Source organism: Thamnophis sirtalis, unplaced genomic scaffold, assembly GCF_051295495.1.
Source record: "Thamnophis sirtalis isolate CommonGarterSnake01/CBP01778 unplaced genomic scaffold, rThaSir2_p1.2 scaffold_6, whole genome shotgun sequence".
NCBI lineage: Eukaryota > Metazoa > Chordata > Lepidosauria > Squamata > Natricidae > Thamnophis > Thamnophis sirtalis.
The window spans coordinates 22,219,872-22,239,371 of NW_028261386.1; the positions used below are offsets into that span (position 1 = coordinate 22,219,872).

Here is a 19,500-nt window from a genome sequence, read left to right on the forward strand (position 1 = left end):
CTGTCAGAGCTGTTCTTACAAGCAATAGACAAATTGGCATTTGTAAACGTAGAATGCTATTCAAATAATATTTAGGCACAGTGAGCTCTAAAGGAAAGGGTCCTCCCTCCCTATCTAGCAGTCCTCAGTTTCTTGGCCACCAAAAAGAAAAAGAAAATTCATAAGAAACTAGAAAAGGGCCTGTTAAAGTGAGGGACTATTGGTCTGCTCAGAATTGCCATGTTCATCTGATTCATCATAGGTTTGGTGCTTCAGGACTTGGTGCACTGAACTTTTTGCAGCAACCGTATCTATCCATTCAAGTGGAAATGGGGGTTATGGCACACACATCAGGACAGATTTTAACCACACAAATTTATTTTAAATAAAATGCAACACAGATGCAGGCTTTGCACACCAGTGTCTGATTGAACAGGCAATGCAAACAGGGAGTGGGTCAAGGCAGAGTCTGTGTGGCAAACTTATCCAAACAGCATGAAACTAAACCTTGGTAGGGTCAGAACGATAAGTGAAGATCAAATGTCTGAGCCCTTCCCAATAGCAGGCTCAATTGTAACCTGTGGTGTTTGTGGAAAACAGAACATTGTTGGGGAGGTTCCCTTCATGCTTCTTTTCCAAACAACAGTGCTGCCATGTTCCAAAATTATCTCCCATAAAAACCCCAAAAGAAAAAGCCACCATCTAGTAAATACTCTTCTTGGGCCTACCTGATATATCAAGTAGAGTGGCTGGAAAACTCATATTCTCAGCAGCATTATTAAAATCCCCCCTACCCCCAAATAAATATTCCAGTCCATTCTCTTCTCCCTCCCCCTGCACCCACCCACTGAGCGAGCTTCCAGTACTGAGCTTGGCCTTTAGGCTTACATGCTCCCAAATTTTCTGAAGCCAGGAGGGGTGCCAGAGCTTGGCTCAGCATGAATATGACAGGCAAAGTGCTAGTGAAATCCAGTACGGAAAAATATACAAAGAATTTGTCTCTCAATATAATACAAGGGATTGCAGCACTCACACCCAAGACAACTGAAATCAATAAATAGAGGTATATGGGATGGACCAGGAGAAGAAGGAAAAGGAGCCAGGCCACCAATCTAGGAATTTTGCCCCACTACAAGGTATTTATAGTGCTGATCTTCGCCACCTACTGATGCCTTTTTTTACCATGTAGCTCTGGGCTTCCTGTGGGCTCTGCGCAACATACAGAAACCGCCTCTTGTCGGTAGAAAACCTGTTATAATGTGTGACTGTGGAGGATGAGGCTGTACAATGCAAAACCTTAAATGTCCATGGTAAGTGAGGAGCATGGATGATCTGTCATAGCCAGACAGAGAGAAACCAAGTGTGCTTTCACACAGCTAATATTCATCCTGATCTTCTGGATGTTGCTCCTCCAGTTCATCGTCCTCTGGAGGGGCAAAGCCTTCCTGTAAGAACATAGTGAGAAATAGTGAGATGATTGTAACTATATAGTGTGTTCTCTCTCTAGCCATGCATACAAACCACATGGCTCATGCTTCAGACATTGATAAACCAAGCCCCAAACTCCAACTCCCTGAAAATAGTGATCAAGGCTGGGTCCCATTGTGCACTGACCTCTGTGGCATACAGGATGCTTATGATGCCTGAAATGATGGGGCTGTTCTCACTTTCGTGCTCCTGGCAGATCAGCTCAATGTCCCGCAGTTTGCTAAAGTAGAAGTCACGCTCTTTCTCCAGCCCATCCACTGTCAGTTTCAAATCCATCAACTATCGAAATGAAGACAACCAACAAAAATTGAACAAGAGAATGAGTATCGTAATGACAGCCCTGATACGTGTCATTCATCAACTCATATCCAGCACACCGGGCAAGCAAACTCTGCAACTGAGAGGTACTCAACCATTATAGCACCAATGTCTCGGCATAAAGTACTTGTTAAGTGGTGTGTATAAGCAGCAAGAGCCTTTGGAAGCAATTGCAGTTCACTGGGAGGAGTTTTCTATTCTGAAAAAGAAAAACATTACTCATTTTGTAGACAACTAATTTTTTTCCTGAAGTTCTTAGATATGGGGCAGAGGAAATGATGTTTTATACTAGGTTACACAACAGGATCTGCTTTAAGAAAACATCAAGCCTCCCAAATCTTCAGAATGTTACAGGTTATATATATAACCTGTATCTCCCATAAAACCCCCAAAAGAGATTGGGAAGAAATCTAAGTTCTAGCTGCCTTTTTTATGGCCACAACTGTATGGTATTAACTACTCCCCTCTTAAGTATAGCTCAAAACACAACAAGATGCTTCCTATCTAACAATTCAGTTTCTGCCACATTATTTCACTAAAGCAACTGGAAAACTAAAGCAAACTAATAAAGCATATTTGTAAATTGATTCTAAAAGCAACTGGACTTCAAAACAGCACTTACACTGCTTTAATGACTCCTATTTTAATGTGGAAATGAAAAGTTCCTTTCATCTAGAATGAAAGAGAATGGTAGAGAATAGCCAAAGAAAAGTAGCCAAACAAAATTTAAGACAGCTTGAATGATGCATTTGGTTCCTGACTGAAAAGATTAAGAATTTTCCTGGAAGAATAAATCTCATATGCTATAAATCAGGGGTCCTCAAACTTTTTAAACAGGAGGCCAATTCACGGTCCCTCAGACTGTTTGGGGGCCGGACCGGCTGGGTGATCATGGCTAGGTGATCAGGGCAGGGTGGGCGTGGCCAACAGAGCAGTCCATTAAACAATACACACAAATTAAACTTAGATTTGTTGTGCCCCTGGGGGTGGAAAGCAGGTTAGTGAAGGGATGTGCCGTGTCTATCTGTCTGTCTCCTTGGCCTCCAGAACGTGGATGGGAGCCGGCGGGTAGATGGGGTGATGTGGGTGGGGCAGTCTTGTGGCCCCAGGCATGCTGGATTAATAGTTTAGGCTGGCTGTAGTTTGAGGACCCCTGCTATAAATGTGTGCATGGAGGAAACATGGTGAAATGTCCCGATTACCATATAAGCAAGGAGAATCTTGATTTTGATCACTGCCAGACACTAGATCAGGGGTTCCCAACCTTTTCTATATCCTGCATCCCTAGAATGCCTCTGATATATTCTTGCACCCCTTTTAAAAGTAAATAATGAAATGCATATAATTATGCATCAACACTATCGTTTTGAAACTTCTAAACCCAAGTTTTTGCACCCCCTGAAATATCATCTTGCACCCCCAGTTGGGAACCCCTGTGCTAGATTGACGCAATCACTAAACTGACTAGAATAGCTTGGGCAGTTCATCATATTGTGATAACCCAACTAATTTTTTTCTGTTAACATGAACCTGGGCATAATATTATTATAATTAAATGTATTGGCTGCCCAGTTGGGCAACATACAAAACTAAAGCAAACATAAAAACAGCTAAAATATTATGTCATAATATGACTGATTTATTTGTACATAGCATGCTATGTAAACAAATGTATTTCATTAATTCATATTTGGCACGTTGTGTGAGCTCAGCCAAAATTTACTGTGTGCCAATTACTATCTGTATCATGACTATATAATAGATGTTACAGCCACTTCAAGCAACTGGATAGATTGGAATTTTGAATCATAAAATGGCAGCCAGTGGGAAAGTCTCAGATTGACACAAATAAAAGGTTGATGATTTATGTCTTCTTAGAAATCACTTAGGCAGCAAGATACCAAACACAGGTCTGCGACTAAAAAGCTGTTTGATTATTTTCATCCAATTTCCATGTATTTTGGTGTGCTGAAAACAAATAAAATATTGAAAAAACTCCTAGATGTCATGATTTGCCACAACATGCAAAATTGTCTTCAAAAATTTTTTTTTTAAAATTTTTGGTATTTTTTTGTATTATGGGTTTTTAACCAAATTTAAAGTCAAAATTACTATTAATTAATTCACATAAGTGCATTTAAGATATAAAATGCCAAAAAAACCTTAAAGAGTTTGTCCGAGAATGTAAAAAAAATATAGCACTGTAAATCTGATGGTCAGCAATATATACATAAGCTGAGCAAGTTTTAAGTCTGTGCTTCTAAAGGTAGAAGGGGTTAATCTTCCCTGAAGAATCCAGTGGGAGGGAGACACAGGGCAGATAGCAGCATCTCCGGTCAGTGCAGGGGGCGTGGCCAGCACTGTGACGTCTCGTGTGCAGACACAGAGCTGCTCTCTCCTGCATGCCACACTTGTGCACGAATCAACATCAGGTTCTTGATTCTAGGCTGTTCACATTTTTTCATCGCAATTCATGTTAGCTTGTCATTCTTCAACTGTTATGTTATGGCTCCGCTAAAGTGTATTAATTCGCCAGGCAGTTTCTGTTTCATCTGTGGTGAAGCAACAGCAGAATATTATAGACTTTGTGAAAAAAGTATACTTTGCATACTTTGGACTAAAAATTGGAGATCAAGATAAAGTTTGGGCGCTTCATAAAGTGTGCAAACGGTGTGTTGAGGACCTCCGAAACTGGTTCAAGGGTAAGAAAAAATCTTTCTGTTATGGGATTCCTATGGTATGGCAAGAGCAAAAGAACCATAGTGATGACTGTCACTTTTGTTCATGCGATGTGAAAGGGTTTAATTCCAAATGGAAGCATTCCATTTCATACACCAATCTTCACTCAGCAATTCGTCCCATCCCCCATGGCACAGATATACCAGTACCCAAGCCCCCTGCTACCTTGGAAGAGATACCTAGCTCCGATGAAGTCATATCTGAACCAGATGATGAATCAAGTTCTGACTTTGAAGATGATACAAGACCAAAATTGTTTTCTCAGGAGGAGATGAATGATTTGGTAAGAGACTTGAATCTTCACAAAGATGCCACTGAGTTACTCGGATCAAGGCTGAAAAGCAGGAATTTATTGTTGCCAGGAGTGTCATCTTCATGGTTCAGACATTGTGAAAAGGAGCTTGTTCCTTACTTCGCCCAGGAAGACAAGTTTGTTTATTGCATCAATGTCGAAGGTCTGATGGGTCAATTTAAAATCCAATATGATTCAGAGCAATGGCATCTTTTTATAGATTCTTCAAAAAGAAGTCTCAGAGCAGTTTTACTCCACAACGGTTTTTACACTTCCATACTTGTAGGTCATTCCGTACACTTGAAGGAAACCTACGAGAACTTGGAATTGGTTCTTCGTAAACTTAAATATGAAGAACATGGTTGGCAAGTGTGTGGGGACTTGAAAGTCTTGTGCATGCTGCTTGGGCAACAAGCTGGGTATACCAAATACCCTTGTTTTCTGTGTCTATGGCACAGTCGAAACCGACAAAATCACTGGACCAAGAAGAGTTGGCAGCCGAGGGTGCTAACTGCCGGTGAAAAAAATGTCCTCCGAGAAACTTTGATACCTTCCCATAAAGTTTTTCTACCACCTCTCCACATAAAATTGGGATTGATGAAGCAATTCGTAAAATCACTTCCAAGAGATGGAGAGTGCTTCAAATACTTGGTCACCAAGTTTCCATGCCTGTCGGAGGCAAAATTGAAGGAAGGTGTGTTCGTCGGACCAGACATTAGGCGGCTTATAGTTGATCAAGAGTTTGTCAATACCATGACGGATCCACAAAAAGAAGGGTGGATTGCATTTAAAGAAGTCGTACAGAAATTTTTAGGCAATAACAAAGATCCTCACTACAAAAAGATCGTCGGAAGAATGCTGAAAGCATTTCAAGCTTTAGGTTGCCTGATGAGTTTGAAAGTGCATTTCCTCCAGTCCCACCTTGACTACTTTCATGAAAATTTAGGAGCTGAGAGTGAGGAACAAGGTGAACGATTCCACCAAGACATTAAAGAGATGGAAAGGAGATACCAGGGAAAATGGAGCATTACAATGATGGCACACTACTGTTCGATGCTTCAGAGAGACATTCCAGATGCTACTCACAAGTGTAAATGCACCAAAAGGAGCCTCACAAGGAAGAAGAATCGAGTTTAATGTGTGTAGGTGAGCTCATTTCAGGTCAAAAAAGGATTTTCATGAAAATATTGTAATAAAACTTTAATTTTATAAGTCTATTTCCATTTATTTTGAGGTATTGCCTTATTTAACATAGTTACCTAAATTGTCAGGAAATGTGATGTCCTATGACAAAATGGAGGTCATTTTCGGATTCAGCACTCCAAAAAACATAAAGATTATGTGAATAACCAAAACAGCTCTCGAAAAATTTTTTTTTTGCAGACCTGTGTATAGTGAGTTTCTGCCAAATCTTTGTACTTCCCTCCATCTAATCTACGGCATAAAGCTGTTGGGAGAACAAAAAGAGGGCAGAATGAGCTGCATAATCTTCAATCAAACCCAGCCTTTATCAACTTAGTGTCCTGTAGATGTATACACATTCGTTTATTTAAATAAATTGGCCACCCAACTCCAGTGGACCTTGGGCAGTGTACAAAACTAGAAAAGGTAAAAACATAACTTCAGATAGATAGTCCATAATAAAATAATCTGGTAAACAAAAATCAACAAAACAACACAGGGACTTAAACAAATAATAAATATTAATCCCAGTCCTGGGACCAAAGTCACATTTTCAAAGCTTTACAGAGCCCTAGTAGAGAGCATGCCATCCTGGTCTTGTGTATGTGGTGATTGGGGGGGGGGGGGGATGTTGCTCCAGAAGGTGGAAGCTTCAACTTTACTTCAGAGTAAGAGATCCTTCTTCAGAGTGTGAATCAGGATGAATTTCCTAAGGAAAAAGCAAGCCTACTTCCACCACACACACCCCAGCAGAGCAAGAGGCAGACCCCCTCCAGTTTGTGAAACGAACAAGATAATAATGAATGCAGGAAAGATCTTTGTAAATATTGGGGTTGCCAAAGGAAGAAATTCTATTTTTTCTTCTTTTTGCCCCACCTGTTGGTTAAGCTCCAGGATCTGGGCATCAGCTTCACTGCCCCCATTCCGGGCCAAAGGAGGATTTTTCCGTACAATATTGCTGGGAGTGACGTTCATTCGGGTTGGATTCTGTATGTTCTTGGGACCTGTTGGGGAGGTTCTCTGTGGAACTTTATGAAGTTAAAAAAAAGAAGAAGCAGCTTTAGTCTATGTCCTCTCATCAAGGGGCCCACCCACCATTGCTGAGCCAGGCCAAATGAAAGCCCAAGACATAATGAATGAGCTTATATGCACAGCTAGAGTCCCAGTGCTTTTCTGCTAAGACTTTCTGGACACAGAAAGAGTTCTTGGGCTTAATCGTTCCAGAGAAAAACAGACTCTGGAGAAACCAGGTGTTAAGCTTTCCCACTTATGAACACAATTCAAACAAAGATGGCAGCAGCATAAAGCTACATGCAGCTTTCCCTCAGCCGGTTGCAAAGCCATCCCAGCATGTGCTGCTGCCCTTCTACAGCAAAGCAAGCAAGCCCAGCTGGGGAGAGACATGCAGAACCAGGAGGTAGCCTTTGGAACCCACTCCCTTCTCAAACAGTCAAGATGGGCATCTTTACCACTCTATCTGGCGCCTCTAGTTCAATGTTCCTCAGGCTTGGCAACTTTTAGAGTTGTGGACTTCAACTCTCAGAATTCCCCAGCCAGCCATGCTGAAGTTGAAGTCTACACCTCTGAAAGTTGCCAAGGCTGAGGAACACTGTTCTAGTTCTTTCCTGTGGAACTTTCTGCTCTTTGTGGCTTACCTCAATGAGCAGGTAACTCATCTCCCTCTTGAGCAGGAGATCCAGTTAGAAGAAAGTTAATTATCAGATCCCTCATTGTTCTAGGATCCAATCTGGGTTGATCAACGAGATGACAGGTTTAGTCGGACTTGTGCTGGAGCCCACCCCCAGGGAACTTCTCTCTACCGGAATGTGTGCTTTGGGCTATTCTCTGTGTAGTTATTTATGTGGTGCCTGATTGTGTGTGGCTTTTTAATTGTTTATTGGAGTGTTGATGGCCACTACTAAGTTGTTGATTGGGGTGTTGATGACTGGCTATTAAAATTACTTAATAGCCAGCCATCAAGAACCCAATCAACAACTAAAAAGCCACATGCAACCAGACAGCACATAAATACTATGCATAGAATAGCCAAAGCACACATTCTGGTTGAGAGACGTTTTCTAAGATTGGGATCCAGCATGAGTTCGAAAGCTCAGAAGACTAAATTTCTGGTCCCGGTGACCAACCCAGATTGGATTCTGCAACATTATTCTGGGACACGTATATTTGCCTTCATTCCTCATTGTTCTGCTAAATTCTTTCTAAAATTCTATTCATTTTTTCTTTAGCTGACTGCTGATACATCAGAATTGGCTTCAGTAGGCCATCAATAGCAGTAGACTTATATACCGCTTCATAGGCCTTTCAGGCCTCTCTAAGCGGTTTACAGAGAGTCAGCATATTGCCCCCAACAATCTGGGTCCTCATTTTACCCACCTCGGAAGGATGGAAGGCTGAGTCAACCCTGAGCCGGTGAGATTTGAACCGCTGACCTGCTGATCTAGCAGTAGCCTGCAGTGCTGCATTTAACCACTGCGCCACCTTGGCTCATCAAGATGAATAGCCCTCTTGAAATCCAGCAGGAGTGTTAATATTAATGTGAAAAGAGTTTTTTTCTGACTTCTACTGAAAGCATGGACTCTGATTAAAACTCCAGAAAAATAACGCTTCCTAAATAGCTCTACCAGCAAATTTTTTGAAGACAACAAGGAGAGCTTGAATGCAGATAGCCAGGTTCAGAACTTTTTTTGAGGGGGGTATAAAAGTGGGAAATCTATTGTCCTTCAGATGCTAATAAACTATAATTTCCAGGAGCCCCAATCAATATGGCCAAGAATGGGGCATGCTAGGAATTACAGTCCTTGACTTACAACAACAACTGAGCCCAAAATTTCTGTTTGCCAAGTGAGACAGTTAAGTGAATTTTGCTCCATTTTACGACCTTTCTTGCCACGGTTAACTGAATCACTGCCATTTTTAAGTGAACCTGGCTTCCGCAATGATTTGGCTTGTCGGAAGGTTGCAAAAGGCGATCACATGACCTTGGGACACTGCAACAGTCATAGCTATGAGTCAGTTGCCAGAATTTTGATCACATGACCATGGGGATGATGCAATGGTTATAAGTGTGAAAAACGGTCATAGATCACTTCTTTCAACTAAACAAACTGTTGTAAGTCAAGGACTACCTGTACAGTTCTGTAATCCTTGCCACACAAGTTCCCTACCCATGCAATAAAACTCTTAGGAACAAATTATCCTCTTCCAGAGTGCAAGAAGGATAGAAACAAAATGGCTAACTGAACAATAATGAGACCACCCCCCTCAAACAGCTATCAAATTAAATTTTTGATGTAGGATGTGATGTGATTCTAAGGCTCTGTTGATGATCAGATGAACTTGGATATGGGAGATCTGGATTTATATTACTGATCCCAGGACCCTAATTCACTAGTAGAACAGGACTGAGCAAAAATATTTCTAAGCAGAACAAACCTTTTGCATAGCTTTCTCCTATGAAGGCAAAATCCTAGCAGCAGTTTTCTTTTAAAAAAGCATCTATGCTACATTAATTTGCCTGGTTATAGTATTTGCTGAGATGAAAGGTTCCACAGTGCAAGGCAGCCAGTCCCCACAAAAATCACATCTGTATGCTGGAATTTATAATTTTCATGGGAACAAGAATGCAGTGTCTTGTCAATTGTTTGATCCTTGCTCATCGTTTCTACTTTTACCTACTGCCATTCCACAATCCATGTACTTTCCATTAAGCATATAGCTGTCTCTCAAATCAGTAAGGGTTTGGCTCTTCTCTCCTTCCCTCCCACGGCTACCCAGGAGTTGCCAAGCTGGATGCCATGAAGCTGAGGTCATGCTAGAGGCGGGATCCTGGGGTCCCAACTGTCTCTAGCAACATTACCTGCAGTGCCAATGGGTTTCTTGTGTTTGTTGAAGATCTGTTCACCTGGGTTTGGAGCGGGTGCCACTTCCTGGCCTTGCCTTGCCAATAGTGGATTGTACTCCTTTCCGTCATAGTTTGCATCAAAGAATTTCTTAAACCATTGAATGAACTCAAAGTTATCTTGGAACTTTCCTTTTACCAACCTCTCCACTGAGATGATCTGTAACAGCAAAAGTCCATGAAAAGTAACATTGTTTGTAAAATTCATACTTCCATCACTTTTCATTATTTATACAGTATAATGTAATTCAGTGGGCCAGAGCATAGGCATACTTGAAGAATAATCATTGTGCTAGTAAGACATCCAACACTGCTAATACAGGTGATTTATTTTAATATAACTTTAAAATGGGAAGTTGCTAGTTATTATAATATATAAATCTGAGTGGGTGTCATAATGTAATTTACATAATACAAAGCATATTCAAAGTATGCAAGTCGTATTTTTAGTCTAACAAACTGTTCTACTTAAAAATAGAATGCTTTGTACATGTGTAGTTCTTACATTTAAATACTCTTATTTCTCAACAAACTGTCTCCAGTTATACAGGAACACCATGCATACCCTGAAACTCTAGTAGAGTACGTTACTTTTTCTCTTTGCCTATTGCTGGAGTGGGTATAATTTTCAAACAGATTAATCACAATTTCTTTGGAATATTAATACCTTACTTTCTTCAAACTTCTCAGTATACAGACTTGGGATCATTCAACAGTCAGCAATGATATGATTTGTTTTAACTATCTATTTTAATTTACTTATTCTACAATATAGTGTATATTTTACACTGTAAGCAGATGGTGTTCCATTTGAATAAAAAACTTCTATTTAGTAAACAAACTGATCAATAAAAAGCTTCAATTTGTAAAAAGCTGCTAAACATCTGTGTTTAATTTATGGTGCCTTTCCAAATGTTCTCCAAGATCTTTCACGAACTTACATTACACGGCTCTATTAGGACTAGCAGTTCTGGGATGCAAAAATTCAGATATTCCACTGAGTGATAGAGAAATCTTTGCAGCCCAGAATTGAATCATTGTATCATTGAAAAAGGTATGAAATTAAGATGCCCTGACTTCCTGATTTTCATGAGCTGCACATTTCTTCAAAGACTTAGCAAAAACCATGAACCTTAGCTGCAACTCAGGTTGTTAATCCTTAAAATTAAAATAGGGTCAACTCCTTCCCAGGAACTGACTACCATGGGGAATAAAATATGTGATTACATGAGTTTTAGAAGTGATCCAGACAAAGGGATTGATATTCCTAAAAGCTTAATATGCCAGGTTGGGATCCTGAGTCTCATGCCCATTTAATTAGACAAGTGACCCATCTGAACCAAAATTTTGCTTACTACTAGGGTAACAGGCTTAATTAGTTTGTGAGAATTATAAGCAAAGGATAACAATATCCTGGGCAACTATATCAATCAAAATTTGCCAGATTTTGTGTAATCTGCATTACTATATATGCATTCTACATATTCTCACCAACTTATCTTGAAACTTTCTACAGCTACAGCAAGGCTTTTCATTAATACCTACCATCGTCTTCAGATAGTTCATTTTAGATCCATTCTTCCATTTAGAAGTTCTGGTAAGAGTTAAATATACCAATATTTGCAGCAAAAAAGTGGTAGGTTGTGTGCCTGTTTATATGACATTTCAAGAACCATAATAATTGTCAAGCAACCTGCTCCCCACCCCCACCCCGACATGCCATATTGTTCCACATAAGGAACAATAACCAGCTAACGTACTAAAATAAGTATCCCTAGAAGAAAGTCTTGTGCCAGCCAAACAAAAAGGGGATTGTAACAGTGCAACAGATTCAAACAGTGCATCAAAGCTCTGGAAATTCTTTGTTGATGTCTATATTCCAAAAGATGAAAAAAAAACCTGCATTATCTACAGTACAATTTTTAATTTGATTGAAAAGAGTTGCTACAGAAGGAGGGTAAATAAAATACTTACTGGAGCATATATCAATCGCACAGCTGTAGAGGTGGAATGAACATCAGAAAGGACAAAAATAAAAACAGCTGCTGCTAATAAATCATATTTTCAAATCATCCCTTAAATTCTGGCATGTTGACTACAGAAAGTACTTTCCCAATTCCAGAAGAAGACTTTCTTCCAAACAAAGATGACAGAGATTATACCTATCAATACAAGCTGCAAGTTTCTTAGAATCAGTAGCAGCTCCCTTCTACAGAGTAGAGAACTCTTAGTACTGTTTTGAGAGGAACAATTTGAGGAAAAATGGGAGTTGAATCCGGAAGCACAGGACATTAAGAAAGGAAGTTAATGCAAAATGGAGTCCAAATATTATAAATTACTGTATAAATAAAGATTAGAGAAAGATAGTTTAAATAGATTTTTAGCATGATAGCATCTTTTTGTTTTATATCTATGTTTGTAAACCATAATTTGAAGTTGGTAGAATGTGTATGGATGAGCAATGTATGGAAAAAAAACCTGCCAGCCTAATAAAAGAAAAGATGGCAAGTGCAACAGACCAGTAGGAATAAAACATCAAAAGGCTCAGAGTGCCAAATCTTCATGGCTCTTTTCAACAAAAGGGAAGTGAGGGATATCCAGATCTTGGGGGGTGAAGACCTCATTCCAGAAGGCAAGCACTGTTACAAAGAAGGTCTGCTTCTGGGGTTTAATTGAAGAAAGACAGAATACGCCAACCTTGCAAGGTTGAATTGGCTAGGTAGATACCATGGCAGGTAGGCAGTCTCGCAAGTAGCCAGGCCTTATACCTTGTTTGGGGGGGGGGGGGCTATTTAACAACCAGCATCTTGAATCACACCTAAAAACAAACTGGCAACCAGCGCAGCTCACAAAGCAGAGGTGTCATGTGGGCATACCAAGGCATGCCCATCACTTCTCGCATCACTACATTCAGGATCAGTTGAAGCTTAAAGAAAATGTCTCTAACAATGGTGCATTCGTTTATTTCCTTGAGCAAGTATTTTGAGAGATAAGGCCAAGATGCCCATTTATTTTGTATACTTATATACCTTGTGCTCTCAAGCAACCAGCTGGTCCACAGCACTTGAGATGCTACTCCGACTCCAGGAATGTATAAAAGCTGCCATTCTGGAAACAGAACATTCATTTTCCCTGGAATGCACCACATTGGCAATTCCAATTTTGGAAGATTGATTTCTAGAAAACTATGGGACATCAACTATCTATTTCTACTTGGAACTGCAAAAAGACACAGTACATTAGTTACTGCACAAGCCAGCCCAGCCAAAATTTGAAGCAAGAGAAAGAGCAACTACAGAAGCCATCCACTCTAGTGGTTTAGTCTATCTAACTATGCAAAGGCAGGTCTATTTTAGCCTATGTCGGGGAGCCTCAGCCACATACTGATGATACAAAAAGAAAACTCTTATCTGCCTGCTGTCTAGCAGAAACCCACCTTGTCCACACCCATCTTCTTGAATGCAGCCTGTAACACCTTGAAGTTGTGTATATATTCATGTTCCAATTTGGCCTGAAACTTCACCTTCCTCAAGTGAATGCAGCCAGGGAATAGCATGTCCATGAACTGGCAATAGGCAGCCCCTGTCAAGGACAGAAAGACACACACAAGCTAGTTTCCACCCACACCTGCTGCCTCTTACAACTAGATCAGAATCCTTTCATCTACAACAATTAGATTTTCAACTCTCTTCCTCTTAATACTAACAAGCACAACCCAGGCTTTTTGAGCCCTAGTCAATTTTTGGGGGCCAGAGAATTGTCTGGCCAGCAAAAATCCCAGAAAATACAGATAAGAAAAAATGTTCCAGGCATCCACTAGTATGAGCTCACACAGACTATTTTGTGTTTGGTGTATCCAGGCTCAGAATAAAATGGGAAGTTATGTCCCACATTTTTTTAAAAAAATCCTTACAAAATGAATGGGCTTTAAGCTGTGGAGAAAAAAATGACTGCATTATCCAGTGATAGGTAGAGATTCTACCACCTTTCCTTTGGGCTGGAGTTAATTGAGGAAATAATACAGGCCGAAAAGAGTTAGCTAAGTTCATGCTGAGAGATGGAAAGAATAATTTTGAACTGCTTCCTCACAGAGAGAAATGCACTTTGGAGATGACAGACATACAGATTTCAAGTATTGCCTGAATTAATAATACTGTGTTTTTTAATTATGCAGTATTGGAATTAATTGAAAGGAGAAACAGGGAAAGGTACTTCAACTTTTCATCCCCTTAAATGCAATATCTCTCTCTCCCTCTGCGTTCTCTCTCTCTCGCTCTCTCTCTCTCAACAAAGCATCACCACCACCCCAATCAAAATCTACATGTTTTATTGGGGGAGAATAGAGAATACATCAATTAGATTTGAGAGTGTAGTTATGTGAAGTACATCATTCTCTGCTTCACACATATACTAACATGCTGACTAGATTTATACAACATGCTAAGCTAAGCTAAAATGGGTTTGTGTAATTTGCATTTCAATGTGTTATGGGACCCCATCTATCCATTTTGTGTAAATAAAACTATCAAATTAAGCCATATTATGGTTTGTCTAGTTCATAGCATGTTATATAGCAATAGTATTTTGTTAACCTAGGCACAGGATTCAGTATGAAGTATCAACCTGAATATTTGTGTTGGACTTTTCTAACTTAGTAATGACAGGTCCCTATATTAGTTTCTTCCCTCAACCTTCAGAGAAATGGTAGCCTGAACCCACATACTGGATATACCGTGTTTCCCCGAAAATATGACATGTCCTCATAATACAGCCATGGCACATTTTTCTGGTGGGCAAAAATATAAGCTCTCCCGCATATAAGCCTCCTGGACAACCCCACACCTCCGGCCAGGCAGAGCGCTGCTCACCAACCTAGCAGTATCCCGAAGGTGCCAAGCCGCGGGAACCTGGGGGGAGGCAAAAGTGATCACGTTGCTTGGCGTCTTCGGGATACCACTAGGTTGGTGAGCAACGCTGTGCCCAGCTGAAGAGGGGGGTTGCTGGGCGACTGCTCTCTTGTGAGCAGGCTCCCAAGAGCCGGACACAGCCTCATGGGCGAATGGCTGTGTTGTGCTGTTGCAGCAGTGCAACACAACAACCATGAAGCGACCACGCTCACGAGCAGCCACCTGGCAAACTCCCTTTGCAGCCGAGCACAGCGCCATTCACTGACCTAGGGGTATCACCAAGCCGCGAGCGCCTGTTCGCCACCACCCAGGTCCGGCAGCTTGGTGCCTTCCAAATGCCAATGAATGGCGCTCTGCACAGCTGGAGGAGGGGTTGTGCGAGCGGCTGTTCCACTCTTGCTCACCACCTCCCAATGCATGGCCCAGCTCTCATTACGAAGCCAGGGCACCTCCGCCGCGATCCCAGCCTGGCTTTTTCCGCAGCTTCCAACCCGAGTCTTTTGGCAGTGGCTGCTCTGGGCGTACGCTCTATGGTTGTAGGCTCTGCAGGCAGCTGGCCTACAACCATAGAGCGTGCGCCCAGAATGGCCACTGCCGAAAGACTTGGGCTGGAAGCCGCAGAAAAATGGCGGCAGCCGCAGACTGGGATGGCGGCAGCGGCAGAGGTGCCCTGGTTCCGTAATGAGAGCTGGGCCATGCATCATGAGGCTGGGAGGCGGGTGAGCGAGAGCGGAACAGCCGCTCGCACAACCCCCCTCTCCAGCCGTGCAGAGCGCCATTCACTGGCATTTGGAAGGCGCCAAGCTGCAGGAGCCAGGCGGCAGCGAACAGACGCTCACGCGGCTTGGCGATACCCCTAGGTCAATTAATGGCACTGTGCCCGGCTGCAAAGGGGGTTTGCCGGGGGGCTGCTCGTGAGCGTGGTCGCTTCATGGCTGTTGTGTTGCGCTGCTGCGCCAGCGCAACACAGTCATTTGCTCATGAGGCTGTGCCCGGCTCTTTGGGAGCCCGCTCGCAAGAGAGCAGCCGCCTGGCAACCCCAAAACAATAAACCCTCTCCCCATAATAAAGCCCAAGCCATATTTTGTAGGTAAAATGAAAATAAGACCCTGTTGTATTTTCGGGGAAACACGGTAACACTGAGCTGAAAACAAAGTGGACATTAAAAAAAAGATGTCACTTGCCTGATATGTAAGTTTGTAGCTATTTTTAAATTTGCTTGTTAGTGGATGATTGTGGTATGTCCTATAAAGTGCATTTGTATATTCTCTGGTGTAGGCTTCCATTCTGAGGAAAGTTTCCAATTGCATATGCATCGTGCATATACATATATTAAATACTTTGTTCTGCAACTGAACTTTCAAGTTGTGCAACCCAACAGCTGTGTTACTCTTTTTACTGAGCTCCACAGGCAGATTGCTAAATGCATACAGTATGCATTATGTGTATTTTAAGTAGTAGTGTAGTTTTAAGACTTTATGTCATTTTCCCCCTGAATACTGGACAGCAGATACCGCCCCAAGTGTTTTTTTATACTTAAGGCTAATAGGTCTTGCTGCAAAAATTCAGACTAATACTAGAAGGTGGTAAGCACCCCTCCAGTATTTTAATTTCTTCTTTGCTACCATTTGGAGATCATCCAGATTTTTTGTACTCCAGATGTGCAAGAGGTATTGCAACAAGCTGTAAGCTCAATAAATGAATAAATAAATCCTGCTCTTCCCTGCCAGGGAACATTTAAATTATTATGAATTTGGTTCCAGTGAAACAGTTTTCCAATAAAACGTTTCACTAGAGAGTTTCTTTGCTGTCACAGTACCTGAACAAAGCTGCTCAACCTTGGTGTAGTTGAGCTGTAGAGAGTCATTGACCCATGCTAGCATGTCATGACGACTCAGGTTCTCACTAGTCACAGACGTGGAATACACATTGACGGCCATGCCCCAACTGTGGAAAGAAGGGAAAGCAGGAGTTAATTCATCACAAGGTTACCAGGGAGCAACTAACTAAAACCCTAAGTTTTGCCAGAAAGACAAGCACCTAGTCCCTCAAGTACCTTCATTTGAAATGCCATACGAAAAAAAGTGAGATTTTGCCCACACATTTATGCCATGATGTCTCTGCACCAGTCTCTGAGCTTTTTATCTAAGCAAACAAAGAAGCAAGGAAAGGAAAAATAAGTGGCCAGAAGTCTTCCCATCCATGCTATGTCACTAATATATTGAGCCTAAGGGAAAGTTGGAAGAATTTCCTTGCGTGTCATTTCACAGTCTTATTTCTTGGCTGTAGCATTGAAAAATCAACCAGAGAAAGAGGTAGTCAGATGGAGATTTGCGTGAAAAGGATCACATCAAGATTCAGAAGCATCATTTAAAGTGCTGTAGAGACAGGCCAGGTTTTTTTCCCCACTACATGTAAAACCCAGATAAAATAAAACAGAAAGATCCCAGCAGTGATCCCAGAACATACCATATGGAAATCAGAACCCATAACCACTAAAGGTGAGTTTGTGTCTTCAAAACTGTAGCAATCACCACTAACACCTCTGATTCAGTGCAAGGTCTGTTCATCAGACTTACACTTGACCATTCAACATGAAAAGGCTTCTACTCCTCTGGTTTCATAAAGGAAGCTGCTTCGGTAGATTTGCAAACAACTGCAGATGCATCCCACGGAGTCACACACCTTGGGCCAGCATTGCCCAGTTTTTGTCTGCACACATTAATTGTGCCACCAGAAGGCACTAGTGTGCAGTATGCCGGTCTGCTGGTGACAGGGTATGAATACAATGAGGCTGAATGAAGAGTGCACAGTTGTTCTTTGAGATCAAATATAAGGCATGATTAGGCTGTCCTGCAGAGTGAAGTAGTAACAGCAGTTAATGTTTAGTGGCTAGAAAAACACAGAGGGATCTTATTACAGGTGAAAGACCACCCTCTGCCCGCTTATCCCTCTTGGGATTGGCTCAGGTAAACCTATTTATTCACCTACACAGAGGTTCTTACCAAGATCTATCTCCAACCACCATGTAGTTCGAGCAAGACTAGTCTAGGAAAGTGATAGCAAATTCCTGGGTGTGTCATAAAGCCTTCCACCTGCTTAGCCAATCAAATGGCAGAACTGACACCTCACTACTAAACACTCAAAAATAGCAAACAAATTTCTCTTCTGGAATAGCAAGAAATAAATAAATAAAAATCCTAGGAACGGATGTCCATTTCATTAACAAGGAAACTCTTCTAAATCTGACAGTAAAGTGGAATTCTCTCTTTTGCCATTTCAGATTCCCAATTTCCAAGAATAAATGGAAGTCTTTCTCCAACCTTATAGCAGACTAAACATTACTGGTAGCTTGGCTATGCCCCAATATTAACAGCTGTCTCTTTGCAGCTACTCCACAAGTCAAGCAGGATAAATAAATGCTGCTTGATCCCATTCCAAGTTTCTACAGAGGCACCATTTCTGTTCTACCCAAGTTGGCAAAATTGGCAAAAACACTCCATCACATGCAAAAAAGAAGGAAAAAATGGTCCTTCACTCTTGGGAGCATGGGATTTGAATTTCAGCCATGAGTAACAAGTTTGGGCCTAGGGTCTGCACAGAATGCTTAGTCAAAAACTACTTACCCAAATGCCCCTGGGCAGAGCCTCATTGTAATACGTCCCTCATTCTAACCTTCTTCCTATCTTCACAGGTCAACTATAGACTGCTGGCTTTCCACCATCATTAGCAGTAATAAGTAATGATCTGGTCCCCCACAAATAGCTTATAGCAGCAGAAAAACAGCAACTTCTTTTCTGGATGACAGTTCATCACATTTTCTAGCAGCTCTTTTGTTATCAAAGTGTATTATTTTTTTTAACCTAAGCCCTTCCCAGAACACAACTGTTTCTATAACCATTCTTGGACAGATATCTATCACTAAACCTTGAAGGAACGAAGGAGGGGATTCATTAGAATGATAATGCACTTTATTTTTTACATGATAAAAAAGTAAGCACATGATGTAATGAAAAGTTGTTCCCTGTCACTGTTTTGGAAACAGTTCAACAAATATTCTCGCACTGTCATGCAGCAAGAGAAATTGACCTCAGCATGTTTGGTTTGGGGAACATAAGAGAAAGACCATGGTCATAGGAGTACCAATGGTATTAGGATAAACATCCAATATAGCTTCCAAAAAAGTACTGAAACGTGGGAAAACAGAAACCGTATTGTAATGTCTCAAAATAAGTACATTTGCTGTTTTTACATCTGCCAAACACCAAGTGTGGTGGAGCAGTATTTAACATAAACAGTATTCTCATTCCTCGGTGGCCTAGTGGTAAAGAAACTCCCCTCCCATTTGGAAGATTGAGAGTTCAATTTTAGGTAGTGGCAGATGCTTCGCTCGTAGGGCACAAAAAAAAATAATCTGCTGCAAACTCCGTGTGGTGGTGTCAGGAAGGGTATCAAAAGGTATGAGTGCAAGGCACTGACTGCACTTGAAATCTATAATCAATTACTTTAGACACATGCAGAACATCTCTGTCCAGCATTGGCCAGTGGCAATCAATAAGGTACATTTGATCTTCTAGCCAAGACTTTAAAGGTAAAGATTTCCTCGCACATATGTGCTAATCGTTCCTAACTCTAGGGGGTGGTACCCATCTCCGTTTCAAAGCCGACGAGCCAGT

General features: G+C 41.3%; 1 protein-coding gene across 2 annotated transcripts in view; it reads right to left on the reverse strand.

The window, feature by feature from the left end:
• Nucleotides 1-335: 335 nt before the first annotated feature.
• MAPRE3 (microtubule associated protein RP/EB family member 3) overlaps nt 336-19,500 on the reverse strand; it is a 36,939-nt gene continuing 17,774 nt past the window's right edge. The window contains exons 2-7 of one of the 2 annotated variants that reach the window (XM_014067873.2): nt 16,644-16,771; nt 13,354-13,499; nt 9,921-10,077; nt 6,875-7,026; nt 1,594-1,746; nt 336-1,424 (exon numbers count right to left, since the gene is read on the reverse strand). In XM_014067873.2, coding sequence (XP_013923348.2) covers nt 1,356-1,424; nt 1,594-1,746; nt 6,875-7,026; nt 9,921-10,077; nt 13,354-13,499; nt 16,644-16,771 — 805 coding nt within the window. In that variant the 3' untranslated portion in view covers nt 336-1,355. Of the gene's footprint in view, nt 1,425-1,593; nt 1,747-6,874; nt 7,027-9,875; nt 10,078-13,353; nt 13,500-16,643; nt 16,772-19,500 lie in introns of both variants that reach the window. The other variant, XM_014067874.2, reaches the window with a different exon arrangement.